Source organism: Hevea brasiliensis, chromosome 3 (genome assembly GCF_030052815.1).
Source record: "Hevea brasiliensis isolate MT/VB/25A 57/8 chromosome 3, ASM3005281v1, whole genome shotgun sequence".
NCBI classification, from domain to species: domain Eukaryota; kingdom Viridiplantae; phylum Streptophyta; class Magnoliopsida; order Malpighiales; family Euphorbiaceae; genus Hevea; species Hevea brasiliensis.
The window spans coordinates 2989926-3012014 of NC_079495.1; the positions used below are offsets into that span (position 1 = coordinate 2989926).

General features: G+C 32.3%; 3 protein-coding genes and 1 long non-coding RNA gene across 4 annotated transcripts; 3 read left to right on the forward strand and 1 right to left on the reverse strand.

Annotated features, from left to right (window-relative positions):
* The first annotated feature begins 2573 nt into the window (after positions 1–2573).
* LOC110667115 (glucomannan 4-beta-mannosyltransferase 9) lies at positions 2574–7801 on the forward strand. The gene is made up of 9 exons (XM_021827847.2): positions 2574–3424; positions 3527–3625; positions 3750–4002; positions 5719–5829; positions 5927–6063; positions 6374–6487; positions 6591–6790; positions 6909–7100; positions 7180–7801. The coding sequence occupies exons 1-9, from the start codon at positions 3095–3097 to the stop codon at positions 7340–7342; spliced, it is 1599 nt and encodes a 532-aa protein (XP_021683539.2). The 5' UTR covers positions 2574–3094; the 3' UTR covers positions 7343–7801.
* Positions 7802–9478: 1677 nt separating this feature from the next.
* LOC110667113 (pentatricopeptide repeat-containing protein At5g12100, mitochondrial) lies at positions 9479–12467 on the forward strand. Its single transcript, XM_058143606.1, has 2 exons — positions 9479–12048; positions 12182–12467. The coding sequence occupies exon 1, from the start codon at positions 9507–9509 to the stop codon at positions 11979–11981; it is 2475 nt and encodes an 824-aa protein (XP_057999589.1). The 5' UTR covers positions 9479–9506; the 3' UTR covers positions 11982–12048; positions 12182–12467.
* Positions 12468–13879: 1412 nt separating this feature from the next.
* Positions 13880–14851, reverse strand: LOC110667112 (peroxiredoxin-2E, chloroplastic-like). Its single transcript, XM_058143607.1, has one exon. It carries the CDS (start codon positions 14696–14698, stop codon positions 14009–14011), a length of 690 nt encoding a protein of 229 aa, XP_057999590.1. The 5' UTR covers positions 14699–14851; the 3' UTR covers positions 13880–14008.
* Positions 14852–20884: 6033 nt separating this feature from the next.
* Positions 20885–21660, forward strand: LOC131178485 (uncharacterized). Its single transcript, XR_009147421.1, has 2 exons — positions 20885–20942; positions 21519–21660. It is a non-coding gene; the product is annotated as an uncharacterized LOC131178485 (long non-coding RNA).
* The last annotated feature ends 429 nt before the right edge of the window (positions 21661–22089 follow it).

Consider the following 22089-nt stretch of genomic DNA (forward strand, 5'->3'; position numbering starts at 1 on the left):
AGTTGGAATTTATAATTTAAAATTTTTAATATTATTAAATTATTTTTTAAAAATATATGTGTATAGCTAGTAGTGGGTAAAAATAGTTAAACATATGCCCATAAATATATATATATATATATATATTTTATTTTTTTTTTTTAAATTTTTTTACTTTCTATATGAAAATGTTAAATTCATGGCTTGATGGGGACAACACCTGAGTAAGCCCAGGGGACAACACATGAGCAAGTCCAAGAGAGACCAAAAGACTTATTGCCTCACTTGACATATATATATATATATATTTTTTTTTTTAATTTTTTTACTTTCTATATGAAAATGTTATATTTTTTTTTTTTTAATTTTTTTACTTTCTATATGAAAATGTTACATTCATGGCTTGATGGGGACAACACCTGAGTCAGCCCAGGGGACAACACATGAGTAAGTCCAAGAGAGACCAAAAGACTTATTGCCTCACTTGACATATATATATATATATTCTTACCTGCCTTTAATTAATTATCTAATATCCTACTTTTATTTTGATTTTCTGTGAGCGATTTTTCATTATTGTATCGAGGGTGATATTTATTTAGTAAAATTCTTCTAATGATAATGATTATAAAATTTAAATTTTTAATTTTATAAGTAAAATTCATATAAAATTAATTTTACGTTACGAATTCAATCACTTATTGGTTAAATATAATACTTTTAATTATGTAAAATCATAACTTTAATTATAATACTGATAACTGGATTCTAATAAAAGTTATAATTTAATTTTATAAAATTTATATATAATTATGCATTTAAAATTTTTGATATAATTAAAAATTTTGATAAATTAATTTTAAATTAACGCTTTATTTTAAAATAAATTTTATAAATAATACAAGTATTTATCTAAATTTTTATTTGTTTATATATATAATATTAATAAAAATACATATATATACTTGACTCCATTGTGCACAAGAAGACAACATCAAGGGCATTTCTGTCAACATACAGAATTTGGACGGACGTCACTAAACTCGTCGTTTTGTTTCATGTCCCCATTTACCTTTTTTTTTTTTTTTTTTTTTGTTCCATGTCCCCATTTCATTTAATTTCTTATCCTTTGAACATTTTATATATGGTTCAATATAAATTCACATATTAAATTTATATGTAATCTATAAAAATTAATTCATTTTGAGGATCTAAAAAGTAGGTTTTACATTAATTATTTCAAAAAATAAAATATAAAACAGGCATTAATTCAACGACAAAAAATTTCTACCACAAAGTAGATGAGTCTCTTGTAAAAGTTCAATAATTGTGTTTTTTTACAAATAATTAAAATGTAAAAAAAAAGAAAAATAGCCCTACGTAAGATGTCGGTGACAGCTGCTTGTGGTCATTTTCATCTTATAATCTTTTTCATTAAAAGAGAAAATAAAGGAACGACAGCAGTCAGATCAGAGATAGGATTAAATTATTATTAAAATTATGATAATTTTAATAAAAATATTAATTTTATATATATTTTAATTACATATTGTGAAATTTTAAAAGATTTAAAATATCAGTATCTAAGCACACACACTTTACAATTTAAGAACATTAAAAATAAATCTTTTGAGCTATCTTAAAATCATATTATTTTTTAATATTTTAATATATTCAATATCTTAATTAATTTTAAAGTACATCTTTCTAGGGTGAATTTTAAAAAATAAAAAAAAGAAAAATCTTTTTAGAGTGAAATATTTATTAATGAGAATGAAAAGTTTTTATTTCTATTAATTAGATTAATCTTATTGGATAAATATTTTTTTAATATTTATAATTTACACATTAAAATTAAAATATTTTTTTATGATTTTAATATTTATCTGAAAAAAAACTCAATTTAAAGATATATAATAATAAAATATTTAAATTTTAATTTATAATATGAAATCTTTTGATATTTAATTTAAATAATATAAAATTTTCTTATGATTTTTAATAGTCAATTTCTAAGTTATTTTTATTGACGTGACACTTATCAAATTATAAAATTATATTTTTTATTTATTAATTTGATAGTTATTAAAGAAAATTTTAATTATTTTTCTCTATTAATAGATTTAACTATTCAAATTATACAGATCAACATTTCAATAATATAGAACTTATTTACCCAATATTAATAATCTATGAAAACTATATATATTTTTAATTTCATAAAAAATATGTTAGCATAAATAATATAAAAATTTACTGCTTTAAATTAAATATTAAAAATTTTGTGTTACGAGTTAAAATTTAAATATCTTATTATTATATATCTTTAAATTAAAAAAATTTAATACTTTCCAAATAATAATTTAAAAATATTTCTTGATATAATTAAGTCTTAGTTAATAAAAGGGAGAATTTCTATTATCACCGACTAAACTAATACTATTAAGTTGAGTAAAGTATTTCTAAAATAATGAGATTATTCGAAGCTAATTAATTAAAAAAATTGAGAGAAATAAAAAAATACTAAATAATAGAAAAAAGAGAGAGAAATAGGAGGTTGAGAGGATTATAAAAGGGTATTATTCTCTAGCATTATTTCTTGCTCTTCATTTATTTCTCTTCATTTCACTCCACATTTTGGATTTGGCACTGTTCTGCTTCTGTCTTCATTTAGTGACGGAAGCAGAAAAATTTGCCCTTTTCTTCAACAAATTTCACAGAGAGAAAAGTTAAGAACAGGAGTTTATCTATCAATCTTTCAGTTCTTGAGCTTGTTTTTGTAATGTGCATGAGTTTTTGATAGATTTAGGCCTGCTTCTTCTTCTTCTTCTTCTTCTTCTTCTCTTAGTTTTCTCTGCAAAATAGTTGGGAGAAGGGAGGGTTTGAGGTGCTTACTGACATTCCAGCTCTTTGCGTCCATTGCCTTGCGTATACCAGAAGCAAGATATATTCTTGCTCTTTTGTCAAAGAACGTCCTTCAAATCCTATTCAGATCTCATGGGTTTCTTTTAAACCTATAAACAAATCACCATATACTCCTGTTTCCAGCTTCCCCATCTCTTTTCTCCTTTGCTTGTGCTCTGTTTTCTCCTACCATAACAGAACAAGGCACAAAATGGATCGGCTAACGGCAACTACAATCATTCCTGATGCGTTTCAAGGTGCTAGAGATGACATATCCATGCAGTTTTTAATAATCTGGGATCAGATCAAAGCACCATTGATCGTTCCTCTGCTAAGACTGGCAGTTGCCATTTGTTTGATCATGTCCTTGATGCTGTTCATAGAAAGGGTGTATATAGGCATTGTCATTATTACAGTGAAGCTTTTCGGTCGAAAACCAGAGAGATGCTACAAATGGGAGCCCTTAAAAGATGATGTTGAGTTGGGCAACTCTGCTTATCCAATGGTTCTGGTTCAAATCCCTATGTATAATGAACGAGAGGTCATTATCTTTGACTTCCCTTTCATTCTTTACATTGAAACTCTTTCTAAAACTTCTGGGTCTATAAAATTTCTCAACTAATGTTTATGTATAATCCTGCAGGTTTACCAGCTTTCCATTGGAGCTGCATGTGGACTCTCTTGGCCTTCTGATCGTATCATAATTCAAGTTCTTGACGATTCAACAGACCCAGTTATCAAGGTAATAATTAACCATTTTCCAATGAAACACCCATCTTGAAACCCAGTTTTTTAATCCCAGTTTCCAGCACGTTCGATGCAATAATTAAGTTAATATTGTTTATTATGCATGGAAATTAATGCAGGACTTAGTGGAGCTAGAGTGCCAAAGATGGGCAAGCAAAGGCATAAACATTAAGTACGAGATTAGAGATAATAGAAATGGTTATAAAGCGGGGGCTTTAAAAGAAGGCATGAAACGAAACTACGTGAAAAACTGCGACTACGTAGCCATTTTCGACGCAGATTTCCAGCCTGAGCCTGATTTTCTATGGCGAACCATTCCTTTCCTTGTCCACAACCCAGAATTGGCTCTGGTTCAAGCTCGTTGGAAATTCGGTAATCTCGCTTAATCCCAACTTGGGTACCCTTTAATTATTATTTGTGGTTCACTAATTACTTAATTAATTAATTAACGTTTACCTTATTTTTTGATTTTATTATGGTTTCACTGTTTCGAAGAAACTGTCGGTGGGTTTGTTTTGTGGTGGCGGTGTGGAGATTGACTGGGCAGAGAGGCGGTCGTCTCCATGCTGTCTATGTCTGGATTTGACACGTGGCATGTGCCTTTTCATTTTATGGGGTGCACATGTTAACTCGAGAAAATTGTTTAAAGTAAAAATACTTTAGAAAATTAAATAGCAAATGAAATTTAATTGCAATTAAAATAAAATTTAATTATACCGTTAAAAACAGTTTTCTTATTTCATTTTAATTTTTTAATAAGCTTTTTTGTTTTTATAAATTCACTATTAATTCATTAAAAAAAGTGTGTTTTCTTTTATTTTTGCAGGTTTTGTTTTGTATATTTCATATGAATTAATATATTTATGATGACAAAATATAGTATTTTTAACATATTAAGAATATTTAAAAACTTTCTATTATAACTTTTTATTCATTTTTCCTTTAAAATTATACAATTTTAAGGTTGAACTCTAGCATGAAGAAAAATAAATCTTTCCAAAAACTGTTCATGTCAATTAAATCATATAAATGTTCAAAGGAGGATAAAAAAAGTTTTTTTAAATAATTTTTAATTTAGTTTTTAAGATATGATAAAATTATAATTTTTTTTTAGTTTTAATAAAAAATAAGTTAGTTTTGAGATTTTAGTTTTGAGATTATTTTTTTAATAAAATAATTATTTTGTAAAAATTTATTATTAGTGGATTGAAAATTAGAACAGTCTAATCTATCACATTTTATTTTTATAATATTTTTATTTTATAATTTTAGCATCGATTTTTTTTAATGGGTGCATATATTTACTCTGTTAATATTCATTTAATGATCCTATTAGCATGAAAAATTACAAATTTTAGCAAGAAATACACATATAAGAAAAATATACATTTATTTCGATATTAGTGAGTTATTAAATAAATTTTAATAGGCACAAAAAGTGTATTAAATGAATATTAATAGTAATTATTTAAATACATTAAAAAATTATTTTCATATTTTTTTTATTTTTTTTCTTTGAATATGATGAATTGGAAAAGAAAAATACTTTACTATTATTTCAAATATCAAAAAATCAAAAAGAAAAAATAATGTGAGCTATTCAAGAGTGCAAGCAGTTGCAGTGATTGAAAATGGACCTCCATGTGAAGAAGCCATTGCCATTTACATTTTTCTCCTGCAAAAAGCTGCCAATGTCTCCCTTTAATTTACATGCCAATAGAAAGAACTGGATTTGCAGTTAGATCTACCCAAGTATCTCTCTCCCTCGTTAATGTCAAAAGATGAAATGGGTAGGTTTATAGGGGGCATGTTTGGCCATTGAAGAATATCTCCAGGGTTAGATATGTCCCAGAAAATTATTAAAAAAAAAAAAAAAACTCCTCTTCTTAATATTCCCAGCAGCTGCATGTGCAGATGTTCATGGTGGACCTCAAGCTCTTGTCTACTAACCGACACTTGGAAATTTTTTTTTATTTTTTTTTATGGGTTTTCAATAATCATTATTAATGAAGATGTATTGTATTGCCAGCTAGCTTTTGTGTTTGGTGTGACGTGGCATTTTAAGTGGTATTCTGGGCTGTTTTGCAGTGAATTCTGATGAGTGCTTGATGACTAGAATGCAAGAAATGTCTTTGGATTACCATTTCACTGTTGAACAAGAAGTGGGCTCCTCTACATATGCCTTCTTTGGCTTCAATGGTAAAAAAAAAAAAAGAACCTATTACTATACCTGATTAATCCTTCAATCTTGTGAAAATTAGTGGTAATTTTTCAAAGATTAATTGTTGATGTATAGGGACGGCTGGGGTTTGGAGAATTGGTGCACTTAATGAAGCTGGTGGCTGGAAGGATAGGACCACAGTGGAGGACATGGACCTCGCCGTCCGAGCTAGTCTCAAAGGCTGGAAATTCTTGTACCTTGGTACTCTTAAGGTAATTATCACTTAATTACAATCTTAATTACCTGGTTTAACGTGACCAAGTTGTGTTTAACCTTGATGGGTAATCCTAGTTAGACAATAAAATATGCTGCAAAATCTGACAAGCTCATGTGCTGCCATCCCAGCATGCATTTAAAGATGATAATTATTCAGATTACATAGAGTTTTGGAAGCACAAGGCTAGTTTTAGCAGTAACAGCAAGAGAAAACCAAGAGGAGGATAAAATATTAAAAGGTTAATGTGTCAGCTTATTTTAATTATTGTTCATGTAATTATGTACTGTATTTGAATATTTCTACAGGTGAAAAATGAACTGCCTAGTACATTGAAAGCTTACCGCTATCAGCAGCATCGGTGGTCTTGTGGTCCTGCTAATCTCTTCAGGAAAATGTTCATGGAGATTATAACAAATAAGGTGAGATTGAAGTAACAAACTAAATGCCTTCCGAAGGCATGTCAGCATATCCATGTTGGAGTCTCTACTTTGTTAACTCATTTTTAATTGTTCTGAAATACAGAAAGTGACACTGTGGAAGAAGGTGCATGTCATCTACAGCTTCTTCTTGGTGAGGAAGATCGTTGCTCATATTGTTACATTTATATTCTACTGTGTCGTATTGCCTGCAACTGTCTTGGTACCTGAAGTTGAAGTTCCAAAGTGGGGAGCTGTGTATATTCCTTCGATTGTTACAATTCTCAATGCAGTTGGAACTCCAAGGTCTGGTTTTATTTTTTCTTGCAAATTCTGTTTCTTTAATTTTGTCAAATTTCTCAAAATCATACAAATATGTTCGAAATCCAAGTATGATTACTAATTTTATTTTATTTTTTTTCAGGTCACTCCACCTGTTGGTCTTCTGGATCCTTTTTGAGAATGCTATGTCACTGCACAGGACTAAGGCTACCTTCATTGGCTTGCTAGAAGCTGGCAGAGTTAATGAATGGATTGTCACTGAGAAACTAGGAGATGCTTTCAAAGCAAAAGCTGCCAAAGCACCTAAGAAACCCAGATTTAAATTCGGAGAAAGGTACACTTAACACTTGTATTGTTCTTTTTACTTCTTATCTTTAGCTTAGTAATACTAAAATCGACTTCAACGCTGCCAGGCTCCACCTGTTAGAGCTTGGAACTGGAGCATACCTATTCTTCTGCGGCTGCTACGATTTAGCTTTTGGGAAGAACCACTACTTCTTATACCTGTATGTGCAAGCAATAGCCTTCTTCATAATGGGTTTTGGATACATAGGCACATTTGTCCCCTATTCTTAACGTGAAAGTCGGTGCAGTTGCTTAGGCAAATTCTTCAGCTTATGCCTATGGAAATGGTATATGACATTTTAAAGTGAAAATTTTTCTGGTATTTAGCTTGTGTAAAAAGAAAAAACAAGGTCATATTCTTCTGGAGTATAAATAGTCATCAGAGTGCATGACTTGGAGAGCTTGGAGTTTCTCTTGTGAATATGCAATTACGTTCAAGGAAACTAGAGATCACATTTGTAATGTTGCTTTTGGGATAGCATTGCATACAGATTTAGAGGTTCATAAGCAGATGTTGAAGAAAGCAGCTTCTGGGTTTTATTGGCCCTCATGTCGTCATGATAGATCAAACATCTTCAAATGGATTGTAATTGTGAGATTTTTTTAGCTTTTTTTCATTGTTTTGTTGTGATTGGCATTTGCTTTTAGAGGAAATAAACTAATAGAAATGGGATAAATTTTACACTTAAATTCCTATGCCCCTCTCTCTAAGCATTTTTTTATTTTCATTTTGTCGGTCTACTTCTACTTTGTTGAGAGGTGATTTCTACAGCTCGAACCTTTGACTTTCAAATCTTTCAAATTAAATTGAAAGAAAATATTTTTTTGCTACTCATAAATGCAATAGAAATTAACAGTAGCAGCATGCTTGAGAACTTTTTCATTTTCAATTGCGGTGGAATTTTGAATTGGAGGGCCTCAGGGTGTTGGGAAGTTGTAGTTAATCATTAATAATTTAAGAAAAGGCATATCGGATTATATTTGGTTGGCCCAACAAAATTTATTGCATCTTCTTGGTGAGTACTTTGCCACTTTCCAGCCCTTTTGTGTGGGCACTCAGCTTGTTGCTTCCATGATCAAAATAAGTACATGGAGACTTGTATCCACGTCCTTCAATTATATGTATGTTTCTCATTGCTTTGAGTTGTTATTGAAAAATATTATTTTAAATTATTTACTATAAATTTTAATTTAATATATTTGAATCATTAAAAAAATAATAATAAAATATTTTTTTTAAATTGATTTATCAATAATATTTTAAGATTTTTTTAAAAAAAATAATTTTCAATGAACTTTTTAATAGTGTTGTGCACAATTTTTGGATAGCCTAAACTACATTTAAGAATCAAATTGAATCAAAATAGAACTAAACTTAATTGATATTGTAGGAGCTGAATTAAACTTGGATTACTATTTTGATTTTGTTTTTATTTTTACTAAAATTCAAGCTGAATTAAAGCAATAAAAAAACTATAGCTAAAACTAACCGTATATATATTTCAATATATTTTAAATACATTAATATATATATTGAAAGAAAATATAAAAAATTTTGGTATATTATAAATGACAATTAATTTTAAAACTCAATAGAGTTAAAAAACTATATCAAAACCCAAAAAAAAAAAAGTTGCAGTAAGAATGAAATTAAACTTATATATAATTTAATATTATTTTTTATTTTTTAATATTATTTAACAATTTTAGTAATAAATATATTAAATCACCTCATAGTTATTAATTATTTAAATAAATCACATTTTAATAATATATATATATATATATATATATATATATATCATTTTGATGTTAGTGTTATTATTTTTATTAATGTTTTGATGTTATAAATTTAAAATTATTCGAACTTAGTTAAAATGAACGCAAATATGCATAAAAATTGATATTCAAATTAAAATTTAAATTAAAAATAAATTTAAAATAAAATCAAAACCGTATCGAAAAAAGTTAGAATCAAATTAAAATTAAAATTTGATTTAAATTTTGATTCTTAAAAATTAAAGAACTAGAGTTCGATTTTAATTCTTAGAAAGAATCAAACTTAAAACTGAACCTATATTGGATTGAATTAAAATCAATGAAAATAAAATCGAATTATATATGAACTGAAATATTAAAATGTAATTAAAATATTAAAAATTAAATTAAAATTTTAACTATATTTAGTTCGATTCTTGTTATTAGTAAGAATCGAAATCAGACCCACCTTCAGGCTTTCACAGAAGAAGAAGCTAATCGAACATTGGCTGGGCCCAAACCTTTCATGGCACTGTCACATATGTCGTTGGGTTAAATGGCCCAAATCTTAGGCCCAAGATTTTAGAAGGGTTTTAAATTACGATTAGAAACTGAAACTTCAGCCAGAAATTCAGAAATGGCTAAACGAGTTCGCTTCCTCTACAGAGTCTCTCTTATTGCGACAAACCCACCCAAAAATCCCATTTCGTTTCATGCCTCTTTCTCCTTCTCCTCAGTTCCTACACCCCAACTAGAACAAACCCAACAAAGCGAAATCCTACCAAACAGTAGCAACACTAGTAGCGGCAAAGACCAGGAACGCTATGAACAAGTGGACAAGCTTCGAGTTCTCCTTCAACAAGGCAGCAAAGAAGCTGCCTACACCTTTATCAAATCTCTTATTCTCTCAAAATCGTCATTCTTTACACCCTCTGATCTCCTTTCTTGCTTCTCTTCATGCTTTCCTCCATTACGATTCAACCTCTCAAACATGTTATTTTCTGTTTGTTGCGAGTTAAAAATGCTCGGCGAAGCTACGGAATTGTACGATTTGATGAGGAGAGATGGTAAGCTTCCTTCACTTGCTTCTTTGAGTATGTTACTTAATTCTTTGGTGGACTCGAAGCAATTTGGTAAGGTTCTTGTTTTGTTTACGGATATTGTGGAGTCCGGTTTTAGGCCTGATACAGCTATGTATGGTAAGGCGGTGCAGGCCGCAGTGAAATTGGGGGATGTAAAGAGGGGCATGGAGTTGCTGGATTCCATGAAAAAGAGAGGAGTAAGAACTAACGTGTTTGTTTACAATGTTTTGATTGGTGGGTTATGTAAGGAGAAGAGGATAAGAGATGCACAGAAGCTGTTTGATGAAATGAGGAGGAGGAATTTGGTGGGGAGTACTGTCACTTATAATACGCTTATTGATGGATATTGTAAGGTTGGGGAGGTGGATGCGGCATTTAAAATGAGAGAGAGGATGAAGGAAGAGAATGTGGCGATGAATCTCATTACTTTCAACTCATTGCTTAGTGGACTTTGCAAGATGAAGAGAATGGAGGAGGCAAGAGAGATGCTGAAAGAGATGGAAGTGAATGGTCTTGTGCCTGATGGATTTACTTACAGTATATTTTTTGATGGGCTTTTGAAGAGTGCTGATTGGAATGGTGCTATGGATTTGTACGAGTTAGCTAGTGGAAAAGGAATTAAGATTGATAATTACACTGGTAGCATTTTGTTGAACGGGTTATGTAGAGAAGGAAAAGTTGAGAACGCAGAGGAGATTTTGAATAGGCTTACACAAAATGGGCTTGTTCCAGATGAGGTTATCTATAACACTATTGTGAAGGGGTATTGTCGAAAAGGTGACATTAATAAGGCCATTACGACTATCGAACAAATGGAAAGTTTGGGGTTGAAGCCGAATTGCATTACGTTCAATTCTTTGATTGATAAGTTCTGTGAAATGCAGAAGATGAATGAGGTAGAGGAATGGGTAAAGAAGATGGCAGAGAAGGGAGTTGCGCCAAGAGTGGAAACATTTAACACCCTTATCAATGGTTATGGAAAGTTATGCACTTTTGATAGGTGCTTCCAGATTCTTGAAGAAATGGAAGAGATTGGGGTAAAGCCGAATGTTGTGACCTTCGGTTCTCTCATAAATTGTTTATGCAAGGATGGAAAGATTCTCGAGGCAGAAATAGTCCTTAGGGATATGATTGGAAGAGGGGTTTTGCCTAATGCACAGATATACAATATGATTATCGATGGGAGTTGTGCGGTGGGGAAATTGAAAGATGCATTAAGGTTCTTTGACGAGATGTTGAGAAGTGAAATAGGCCCAACCCTTGTAACATTTAATGCACTTATTAATGGGCTCTGCAAGAAGGGAAGATTGATGGAAGCTGAAGACTTGCTTCCCCAAATTACTAGGAGTGGTTATAGTCCTGATGTGATCACATACAACTCATTAATCTCAGGGTATGCAAACGCAGGAAATGCCCCAAAATGTCTTGAGCTATATGAACTTATGAAAAAGTTGGGCATAAAACCTACTGTAAATACATTTCATCCGCTAATGAATGGATGCAGCAAAGAAGGGATAGAGCTTGTAGAGACACTATTTACTGAAATGTTACAGTTGAATTTGGCTCCTGATCGAGTTGTGTATAATACAATGATTCATAGTCATGCGGAAATTGGAAGTCTTCAAAAGGCATATGAATTGTATCATGAGATGGTAGACAAGGGAGTTCAAACAGACAATATGACTTTTCATTGTTTGATTCTGGGTCATCTCAGACAGGGAGAGTTGTCAGAAATTAAAGATCTTGTTGACAGTATGAAGGCTAAAGGATTAGCCCCTAAAGCTGATACATATAACATTCTGATTAAGGGTTATTGTGACCAAAAGGATTTTGGTGGAGCATACGTTTGGTATAGAGAAATGATGGAAAATAATTTCCTCCCTAGTGTTAGCATTTGCAAGGAGCTTATTGCCGGCCTTAAACAGGAGGGGAAGTTGAAAGAGGTCCTAGTTATATGCTCTGAAATGAATGTTAAAGGAATGGAAGATTGGTTCTCTAATGAAGAGCTATCTGCTGTTCCTACGATGTAAGAGAGAGATGCTAGGTACTATTATTGATAAGCTTGCTCAGAATCAATCTATCAACACAGAAAAACGGGTAATGTATTGAATTTCACCATATACCTAGATTCTTATTATTTTTTTCCTTTTTTTATTTTTTTTGCCTTGTCATTCTTAGAAACATGATCTGAATTTGAAGATAGCTTATTACTTGTTTTTTCTGACCTCAGAAGCAAGGGTCCATCAGATATCACACATAGAATCAACATTAAACCAGTGAATATAAGCTTCTAACATGAAGACTTGGTGAGATTTTTCATCCGCCATGATTATAAGTTATCTGCTGCTGCCAAACAATCAAGTCTGGTGCTATTATGCATTTTTATCTACGATGTAGAGTTGGATGAGATTTTTTTATCTTCATTGTCTATAAGCCTCCCAACAAACAACAGGTGTTACATTTGTACAATAATATTCCAAAACTTAAGCCTTGTATATATCGTTTCTCGTTTGTCATTTTCATTCTATTTTGTTTGAATAATACACTTGTAAATTGCAGTCATCTACGAGCTTTGTTTGGAACACTGCGAAAATCAAGTACTTGGTTAACAATGTCATTTTCATTCACTTGCCCCGTGCCTCAACTAAATAATGTTTTTCTAAAAAGTAGTCTTTTGACTTCTCAATCACAATTTCAAACGGACAAAGAGTCTAATCGGTTGACAAGGAGTGCAGGAGAATCTTTGATCTCAAGTTACCTTATGAACCTCTTCACACTGATTAAACACAATTTTTTTTTTGGAGAAAGTACAGTTTAAATTCAGCTGTTCGACATCTTGGGATTTTCAATGTCAATTTGCATTGTCGCTGATTATTATTGTATGTAGAGGTCACAGCTAGCTAAGTAATTTGTTGGAATTACCCAGGATGATCGATCAGCACCTGAGCTTATTCAGCTGAAGATTGAGAAACTATGAAGTCTAAAAGGAGTCGGTACTACCGTATGGTTTCCTGGTATACATACTTCTGTGCAAAGTTCAAGCTTGTCTGAATGAAAATTTTTTATGAAATGGAGCATTACTCATACATGCGAACTTAATTATATGTCTGAATGGCCAAAAACTAGAGTTGCATGTAGTTTAACAGGCTTCTTAACAACATCAGCAGCAGCAGAGCTAAACTATTGTAGCATGTAGAACTACAACTATTCTTTGCAATGCATTGGATTCATTTACAAATACCATGGACTGAGTCAGCGACTCTGATGTGTTGTTCAATCAACACATGCATCAAAAGGCTGTACATGTTGATAATAAAAAACAGGTAACTGAACGGGATAAAAAGTTAAACTGCTATGCAACCTGGTAAGACGTAAAGGTTAGTAAATCTTGACAACTTGCTAAAAATAAATTCCATTTACTAACTTGGCCTTCAAGCTGAGAATTTTATGTTTACAAAGCTCTCCCTTTCCTCCACATCTGTCCTCATTCTTCACTCTACATTTTTACATTAATCTTGCAAAGTTCTCTCTAAAGAAAGATTGTGAGAACATGTTTAAGCAGCCTTCGTATCACTATCATCAAGATCATAGTATGCAAAAACAGGAAAACAGAGTTGAATTCATCTTCAAATTGATGCCTGGTCTAGTTAGCCAAGAATAGATATTCTACAATAAAGTTTTCTGCCCTCCTAGTCCTAATCAATGGTGTAAAGCTATAACTGTTTCATTTTTACTAAATCTCAAAGTGGGTGTGGTTTAAGGAAATGAATCATACATTCTTTTTCCTGAGATTACCCATAAACCTGTACAAAACTGAAGATCCCTCCCTATGGAAGAGCTCTAACTTATTCCATTTCAATCAAGCAAAGACTGCTCCAAGCATTTTCAAGTAGTTATCAAACTCAGTAAGAATCCACATAAAAGAATATGCAGAAAACGCAGTGCATCATAGAAAAGTGAAGAGCATTTGAAAATCCCATAAGTTGAAATCGCACTCAGGTCTCATCCACTTTATTAATAAACGAAACGAGGAAAAAAAAACACCTCACCAACAAAATTAAAGAACTTTAAGCATATCTTCAGCTCCACTGAACGTAAAAGCTCCACCTTCTTCCAAATTGAGCACCTTGACGACCCCATCCTCTGCCAAAAGGGCATATCTCCTTGACCTCACTCCCAATCCCACTGGCTTATCACGCAAATCTAGCTCACACCCAATTTTCTTGGTGAATTCCCCATTTCCATCAGATAAAAGCAGCACCTCGTCCTTAATCCCTAAATTCTCCTTCCAAGCTCTCATAACAAACGCATCGTTCACCGATACACAAGCAATGGTATCCACCCCTTTCGCTTTTAGCTCCGCGGATTTCTCCACGAATCCCGGAAGGTGTTTCTGCGAGCAGGTAGGAGTGAAGGCTCCAGGGACAGCAAAGAAGATTGACTTTTTCCCGGAAGTGAGAGAGGATACGGTGGTGGTCTGGAGCTCCCCGTCAGCGTCGAAATAGGAGAGGGTGGCGTCCGGAAGCTTGTCGCCGACAGAAATGGTGGCGGAGATTGTGGGAGTGGTGGTTGTTTTGGTGGAGAATCTTTTGAGTTTGAGTGGATTGGATTGGTGTTTGAGAGGGAGAGAGGAGAAAGAGAGTTTAGAGGAGAAGGAGATAGGAAAGAGTAGGGATTTGGTTGTGGCGGTGGTGGCGGCCGCGGGGGAGGAGAGGAGAAGTCTAGAGATGGAGAGAGAAGCAGCCATTGGAAGAGCTAGTAGAAGAGAAGAGATTTGGTGGGTTGAGGTGCAATCGGGTTTTGGGATGATTTGTGGCGTTGGGGGCGGAGGAAACAAAGATTGTGACGTGAGGTTCAGGTGAGGACAAAGAACTCTGATCAATGGTCGGATCTGATGTTGGTTGCCCGCTCCGACACCCAGTTGCTATATAAAGAATTACTCCACATAAAGTAAATTAATGTAAAAATAACTAAGTTCATTAAATAAAATAATCAATAAAAATTATTTAAATTAATTCAATTATTATTATTAGATTTATGTATTTCATATTATAACAAATATTTAAATTTATTATGACAATTATATATATATATATATATATATATATATTGTATTATATTCTTTTTATATATAATATATGTGATTCTATAAGATTTACAAGCACGTGAGAATGCAATTAAGATATTTTCTTACTTTAAAATAAATAAAAAAAAAGAATAAATATACTTAAAGATAAATAAAATAATTTGTAAGTGTTAAATATCATAGAAATCTTAAGCTTGGTTTGCTGAGTTTATGTAGGTAGTCTTGGTAACAAACTAATTTAATAAGAATCTAAATTGAAATTAATGGATCAGTTCATAATTAAAAATGCTCTAAATTAAGTAGTATAAAATTGTTTTAAAAATGATTTGAAATTGATGGTTTTAGTTTTAATTATGATCCAATTCAATTTAACAGTTGAAACTTTTCAATTTTTCAATCTAGTTTGATTTAAAGATTAGAAGAGTCTAATTTATTTGGTCTAGTGATTGAAAGATGGGGAGGAAGAGCAAAGCCTTTGTCTCAAGTCAATTTCAAACTTAATCTAAACTGTGATGCAATCTGTATATATGAGTTCTCATTTTTAGTTTGGTCACTTTTCATTTTTGGTTATTGAAAGACTTGCTTTGGATTTGCATTAATTTCTACAATCATGTTTAGCATTGAGTTTCAGAACCTGAAACTGTTTTTCTTAATAAAAGTACTATTTTAGATGCCGTTGAAAAAAGTAAATTGAAAAAAACTGTTTTATTATTTTAGTATTCTTATGATTAAAACTGATCAAATTTATTTTTTAATTATTTTTAACACTCTCTAACTAGTATATTTAAAAAAGTGATTTTTTCAACAGCAATACCAAACAGGCCATATATGTCTTTAAACACCTCTTTAAAAAATTTCCTTAACTTTATTGACAACTAATAGTGATTTATTTAATTAAGTGATTTCTATTTTGTTTTTTTTTTTTTGTTGATAGATGAATATTTATTGTAATAAAAGGGTAAAGCCCAGTGCAAATAGGATGCCAACTATAAGTAAGACATATCATTGATCTAGACAAAAAAATAATAATAATAAACCCACAAATAAGTTCAGTCCATACCCACCAACACTAACTAAAAAGGGCCCTCAAGATTACCCAGCCCATAGAATTAGGGCTTGACCCATAACCAACCAAACCTGATCCTTAGCTTGTCTTGTGTAAGCATGGATTTGGAACCATAGCAACCCCGCCATCGATAAGCAACAGCCCATGCAAGGCCATTCTAGGGGAGATGAAAACGTCACAGAGAAGCTTAGGGAAGAACTAAACAACCATAGTTATCAACATAATTCCCAACAAAAGCATTCCCAAAAGAATAGCCAGAAGGGCCCAAACAAAGCTGAATAACTAGTGTGAGCGAATCTGAACGCAAGGAGAAACAATGGACTACGAGGCAGAGCTCCTTATCTCTTATGGCTCTTGAGAGTATGGATGCCCCATAAGTGACATTGGTAACGACCCAAGGAGATGCATCGCCGCTAAAAGTCAATAACCTATTGATTCCAACTCTCGACTTCACGGTAGTAAGAGATCAACACCAAAGAAGCAAAAACCCTTCATAAACACACAATAAAGCCAAAACAAGAAAGAAACAGGGTAGAACAACCACATGAAAATTTTTAAAAACACAGTCCCTTCACATTAGCATTGACCTGTTCAAAACCTACAAAAATATATATATACAATTTAGTCTTGGAAACTGAGAGGGGAGACCCACTCTCCGAAACTAGGGGGAGTTACGGCAACGAGAGGCACAATTAGCCTAAAAAACAAAGGGAAAAATGGGAGAGTTTTTCTTCAAAGTAAACTCAAATTCGTATTATGCTTTATTAAGAAAGCCATCTATATGCATAAACATTTCAATATTCACTCGCAAATTAAAAGAGACTAAAAAAATAATTTTTAATTTGGTTGAGTACTCTTCCAAAACCCAACCTACACACACTCATTGGCCCTTTTCAAAACCCAGCCCACACCCAACCATTGGAACAAACAACCTCCAAATGAAGAGAAATTGCAAAATTTCCACCTTAATTGCCACTATTCCTTATAACATTGAAAATTTCATGACTTTTAATGTGTTTTGATGTATTGTGATATCCTACATATGTGTGCTTAGGGCCTAAGTGCTATGCTTATGGATTCCTTTCGATGTACATGTTCTGCTATCTGCATGCATGCAGCACCTCACAATGTCGCTATATAGCTGTAGAAATCGCAAAAGGGTTAGCTCTTCACTTTGGACTGAAGATTGCTAGAGAACTTGGTTTCCATTCACTTATAATGGAAACTAACTCCCAAGTCATTATTGTTGGACTTCGAAGTGCTATTGAGAGGTTGGGACTCTTGGAATTAATCTTGGATGATATTCTTCAGTTGCAGGCAAGAGTTCTCCTCCATTTTCATCCAATATATCAATAGGGTTTGCAGGATTGTAGCTTTATCTCCTTGCCTTGCATTCTCATTCTATTGTAGTAGATGTTGTTTATAGGGATGTTGTTCCTCCGCCTGCTTTGGACATTGTCCATGCTGATGTAGTTAGTTTTGTTGATTTATGAAATCACAATATCTTACGATCAATGAAAAGGAATAATAATTTTCAGCAAAAATAAAAAGAATTGACTTAATTGGATAGTGTTTGCCCTTTTTCATCCATCATTTATGTCTTTGTCAAAATCAACATTTATTAAGAAAAATACAAGTAGCATAAGTTATATGTATAATAATTAGAGTTTTTTCCTCTAATACTTGAAGTGTGTTTGACTTAGTTTATAAAAATGAGCTTATAAATACCTAGCTAATTTGAGCTTATAAGTATTTAAAATTTCAAAAAGTTAAGTGTTTGATTAAGGTACTTATAAATGACTAATAAGCCATTAATATATTTGACAAAAAAGTAAATTATAAGCATATTTATTATTAAAATGATTAAAAATGATATTAAATGAGATTTTTATGATAAAATTTTAAAAATTAAATAAGAATAATATAGTAAAATATTTTGTTAAATTAGTTTTTAAGCACAGAACTTATAAATACCAAAATAAAAAGTTATCCCAACTTATTTTCTTTTAGCTTATAAGTCTAAAAATTATTATAAACAAAAATGTTAACATATATTTAGAGTTTATAATTTAATTTGACAAGCTTATAAGTTAAGATAAACATCTTTTTAGTAACTTCACCATAAACATTCATACTTAATTACTCATGCAGAATTGTGGATCCATCAATTTAGAATCAAAAATAGATTGAGCAAACTTGAAACACATTAAAATCAAATTGATTAAAATTAATTTTAAATTGAACTTAAAATTAAATTAGAATTCATCAACTCAGTTTTAGTTAAAATCGATATTTTAAAAAAAAAATTCAACTATTAAATTTGTTTAAAAATTAAAATTGAATATTTAAAAAAAATTCCAATTTCAATGGCTCCACATTTTTAATTTAAATCGTGAATTTCAATCTAGAATGGAGCCTTGACCGGGGCTTGATTATGGCTTAATTAGAAGAAAGATAATCCCAAGGTATAATTAGAAATTGATAACCAAAGTTTACTTAGTACGAAAAATGATAGAATTAGTTGTTGATGGAGAAAGCGATTTAGAATTCTATGATAAAGATTGACCGGTGAAAATTAATTTTATTTTATTCTAAAATAAATTAAGGATATTGAAGGTGACGTCTGGAGCAATCAAGAATATATATATATATATATATATATATATATATATATATATATATATATATATATATATATATATATATATATAATTTCACAAATGAAATTGCTTTTATTAATGGAGTTGATGGGGAAAAATCTGCACTCACATCCATATATATCCATGCTTATTTATCTTTTAATGTGCATTTTGAGCCTTCCCATTTTGTTGTGCTTAAAAACATTTTAAATTTAAATTTTCAATTTTATAATTTTAAAATATTTTAAATGCCATTAAATCTATATAACTATATTAAAATCAAATTTTAAAAATGTCTTTATAATACTTAATATGACGCTTAAAAAATTATAAGTGGTAAATCTTTTTTTTATTTTATTTTTTATATTTTTATTAAAAATTTATTTATCATATTAAATATTAACTTTTATTTAGATATTTTTAAATTTTACATACTAAAATCTTATTTCATTTGAAATAATAATAATTATTTAAAATTTTATTTATTATATTTTAAAAAAATTCTAAAATTCCTAAATTTACAATTTCAAATTAAGTTAATTGTCGAAAAAATCATAAAATTTGATAATTTTTACAATTAAACTCTAAAGTTTATATAATTACTAATTAAAACTTCATAATTAGTTGATGTCTCGAATTGACTGTTAATAAATTGCCAATATACTTATTGTGAATGTAACACCCCAAAATTTTAAATTTTATGAGCATTTTTGGTATTTTAATTTTATTTAAATTTTAGGAATTTTTTTGAGATTTTTCGGATTTTAAAAATCGAGTTCGATTTTCCGAAAATATAAACTTTGATGATTTTTAAAAATTAATTTAAAGACCACGTGACAAAACTAAAAATATATTTGGAGTCTACGTATTTTTCTGAGTTTTCTGGAATTTTTTGGAATTTTTGGACCTCGTTTTCGGTCCCGAGGCAGAGTAAAAATTCAAAATTTTGTATTCGAATCAGGCCGAATCGAACTGCATCGGATCGGACTGGTCGAATCGGACCGGCTCCCTTCCCTTTGTCTTCCCCGCGCGCGTCGTTCCCTCTTCCTTTTCTCTCTCTTTTCTCTCTCCTCCCTCCCCTGCCACGACCACCTCCCTGCCACCCGGTGGCCGGGCGCCACCCAGCCTCCCAGGCGGAAGCCGTGTAATTCCCTCCCTCGCTATGCTTCTCGGCCAAAATCCCGCCGATCCGGCCACCAATTGGACCGGGTCTTGTGTCTAAAATCATCTACTCGGCGAGAGCTTTCCATAGACACCAAGAACGCCGAAATCCATTGAGCGGTTTGTCCGATTTTTGCTCGGGAAGATTTTAGCCAATTTCGACTTTTGGGCTAGATTTCTCAAAAACCGTGAATCCCACGAGAAAACCGAGGGTACCAGCACGCTCCACTCGTCGAGAGCTTCGCAGCGACATAAATTTCAAAATTTTTCGACACCTTTTTTCGGTGGGTCCCACGGAACTTCGCAGTATTTTTTCGAGAATTTAATGAGCTTAGAAAATTCTGAAAAATTTATGTACTAACCCCCGTGTTATGGGCTTCGTGTAGGTATCCTCGATTTGCGGAAATTCGACAGTTGACCGGGTTTGCGAAATTCCGGCCAGACAGACCTGTTACCGAAAAAGTCTCCGAATTGGACCGAGGTTTTGGCTAGCCCCCCATTGTCAGACGTCCCGAGCGCGTTCCGGAAGTCGGAATTGGAAAAGGTAAACCCGAACCTTGCTTTTTCGTAATTTTCTAGTGCTTAAATAGGATTAAAAATCCATAAAATATTCGTGGTAGCTTAGAAAATTTTGATTCTTTTTGCAATAGCTAGTAATATTGGTAAGGACTACGGGCCAAAGTTTTAGAATTTTTAGAGCTTATTTGGGCCGTTTTTGCAAAAATTATCAATTATAAGGACTAAATTGAAATATTACATATTGTGATGGATGATTGATTTGATGGGCCCAGGAGGGGCTGTGTGATATGATTGAGCTGTGGATATATGGATTGTAAATATAGAAGTGTGTTTTGAGCCATTTTGCAGGTTGGGTAGGTCCTAGGAATAGGGAGACTCGCGATTTTACGACTTAGGACATATTGGTCTTTTTCTTTGTTTGTATTGAGTCAATTTATTAAATGATTGTAATAAAATTGTCAGGTGATCCGGGACAGCCTTCTTCCTTCGCCCAGCCGCCACAGTGATTGTCGTCAAGTCTGTGAGTAAAATATTAATTTTAATTGTAATTTCGATATTACTATATGTTCAGCCTGCCCATGCATCACTTATATGCATATATTTATGTAGTTAAACTCTAGGCACGATTTATGATGCATTGATAACTGTTAAAGTGCCATGATGTTGTTGTGGTAATTTGGAGCAGTGTGCTTGCGTTGGCGTGCGTGTGATGTGGTGTGGACTATGGATAGGACGGGTAGTCACGGCTTGAGTTCTTCGCTGGGACCCGATCCTTTGAGGGGTAGTCACGGCTTGAGTTCTTCGCTGGGACCCTCGATTTGGTTTATTAAGCGAAAGTCCGGCTTGAGTTCTTCGCTGGCACCAGGTTGGATTTAAGAGAGCTGTATAGGGGATCAGCTCCCATATGTTATGATTGATGCTACAGGGTCCGTGAGTACTCCAAATTACCTTTTTGATGTTATAATGTGAAAATGTTGTTGATGTTGCATTTCACTCTACAGGGAGCATTAGTTTTAGATAGTTATAGAGATTATGGTTAAAATTGATATTTTACTCTCTGAGTCGAACGCTCACTCCTGTTCAATATTTTTTTCAGGCTACAGGAGGATTTTATTTTGGTTAACCTGCTTTTCTCCTTCGCAGGTTGTTTATCAATATTTGTGTAATTTTATTTACTCCTAGAATTTCCGCATGTGTTAGAAGTATTTATTTGATTATGGTCTGTAATATTATTATCATGTTGGACCTGTAAACGTATAATGATATGCATGTTTGATGGATTGGATGAGGGAGCTGAGCTCCCATTTATTTTTATGAGGATATGAGTATGTGGAGGGTGAGCTGAGCTCCCCAATTGAGTATTTATTATGTTTACAGGTCGGGTGAGTCGAAAATTCCCCGTTGGAAAGTCCATTTTATGGCTGGACTCTGTCCGTTTGTTTTCTTGATATTGGGCCCAAATGGGCCTTAGAGTCGGGTTAATGAACAGTTAGGCTTACTACGGGCCTTGGGGGCTTTAGGCTGGCCCAGGTCCTAGTGCCGGTCCGGCCCATAAGTTGGGTCGTGACAAATTTGGTATCAGAGCTTAGGCTCCAGATTCTTAGGGAATGTTCATCTAAAATGTTGGGAAGAGTCTACTAGGAGTCACATGCGGAAAAATAGGGTCC

Coding starts and splice junctions, on each gene's coding strand:
- LOC110667115 (XM_021827847.2), top strand. CDS start 3,095: ATGGATCGGCTAACGGCAACTACAATCATTCCTGATGCGTTTCAAGGT. Junction 3,626..3,749: donor CAACAGACCCAGTTATCAAG/GTAATAATTAAC, acceptor AAATTAATGCAG/GACTTAGTGGAGCTAGAGTG. Junction 6,488..6,590: donor TGGAGATTATAACAAATAAG/GTGAGATTGAAG, acceptor TCTGAAATACAG/AAAGTGACACTGTGGAAGAA.
- LOC110667113 (XM_058143606.1), top strand. CDS start 9,507: ATGGCTAAACGAGTTCGCTTCCTCTACAGAGTCTCTCTTATTGCGACA.
- LOC110667112 (XM_058143607.1), bottom strand. CDS start 14,698: ATGGCTGCTTCTCTCTCCATCTCTAGACTTCTCCTCTCCTCCCCCGCG.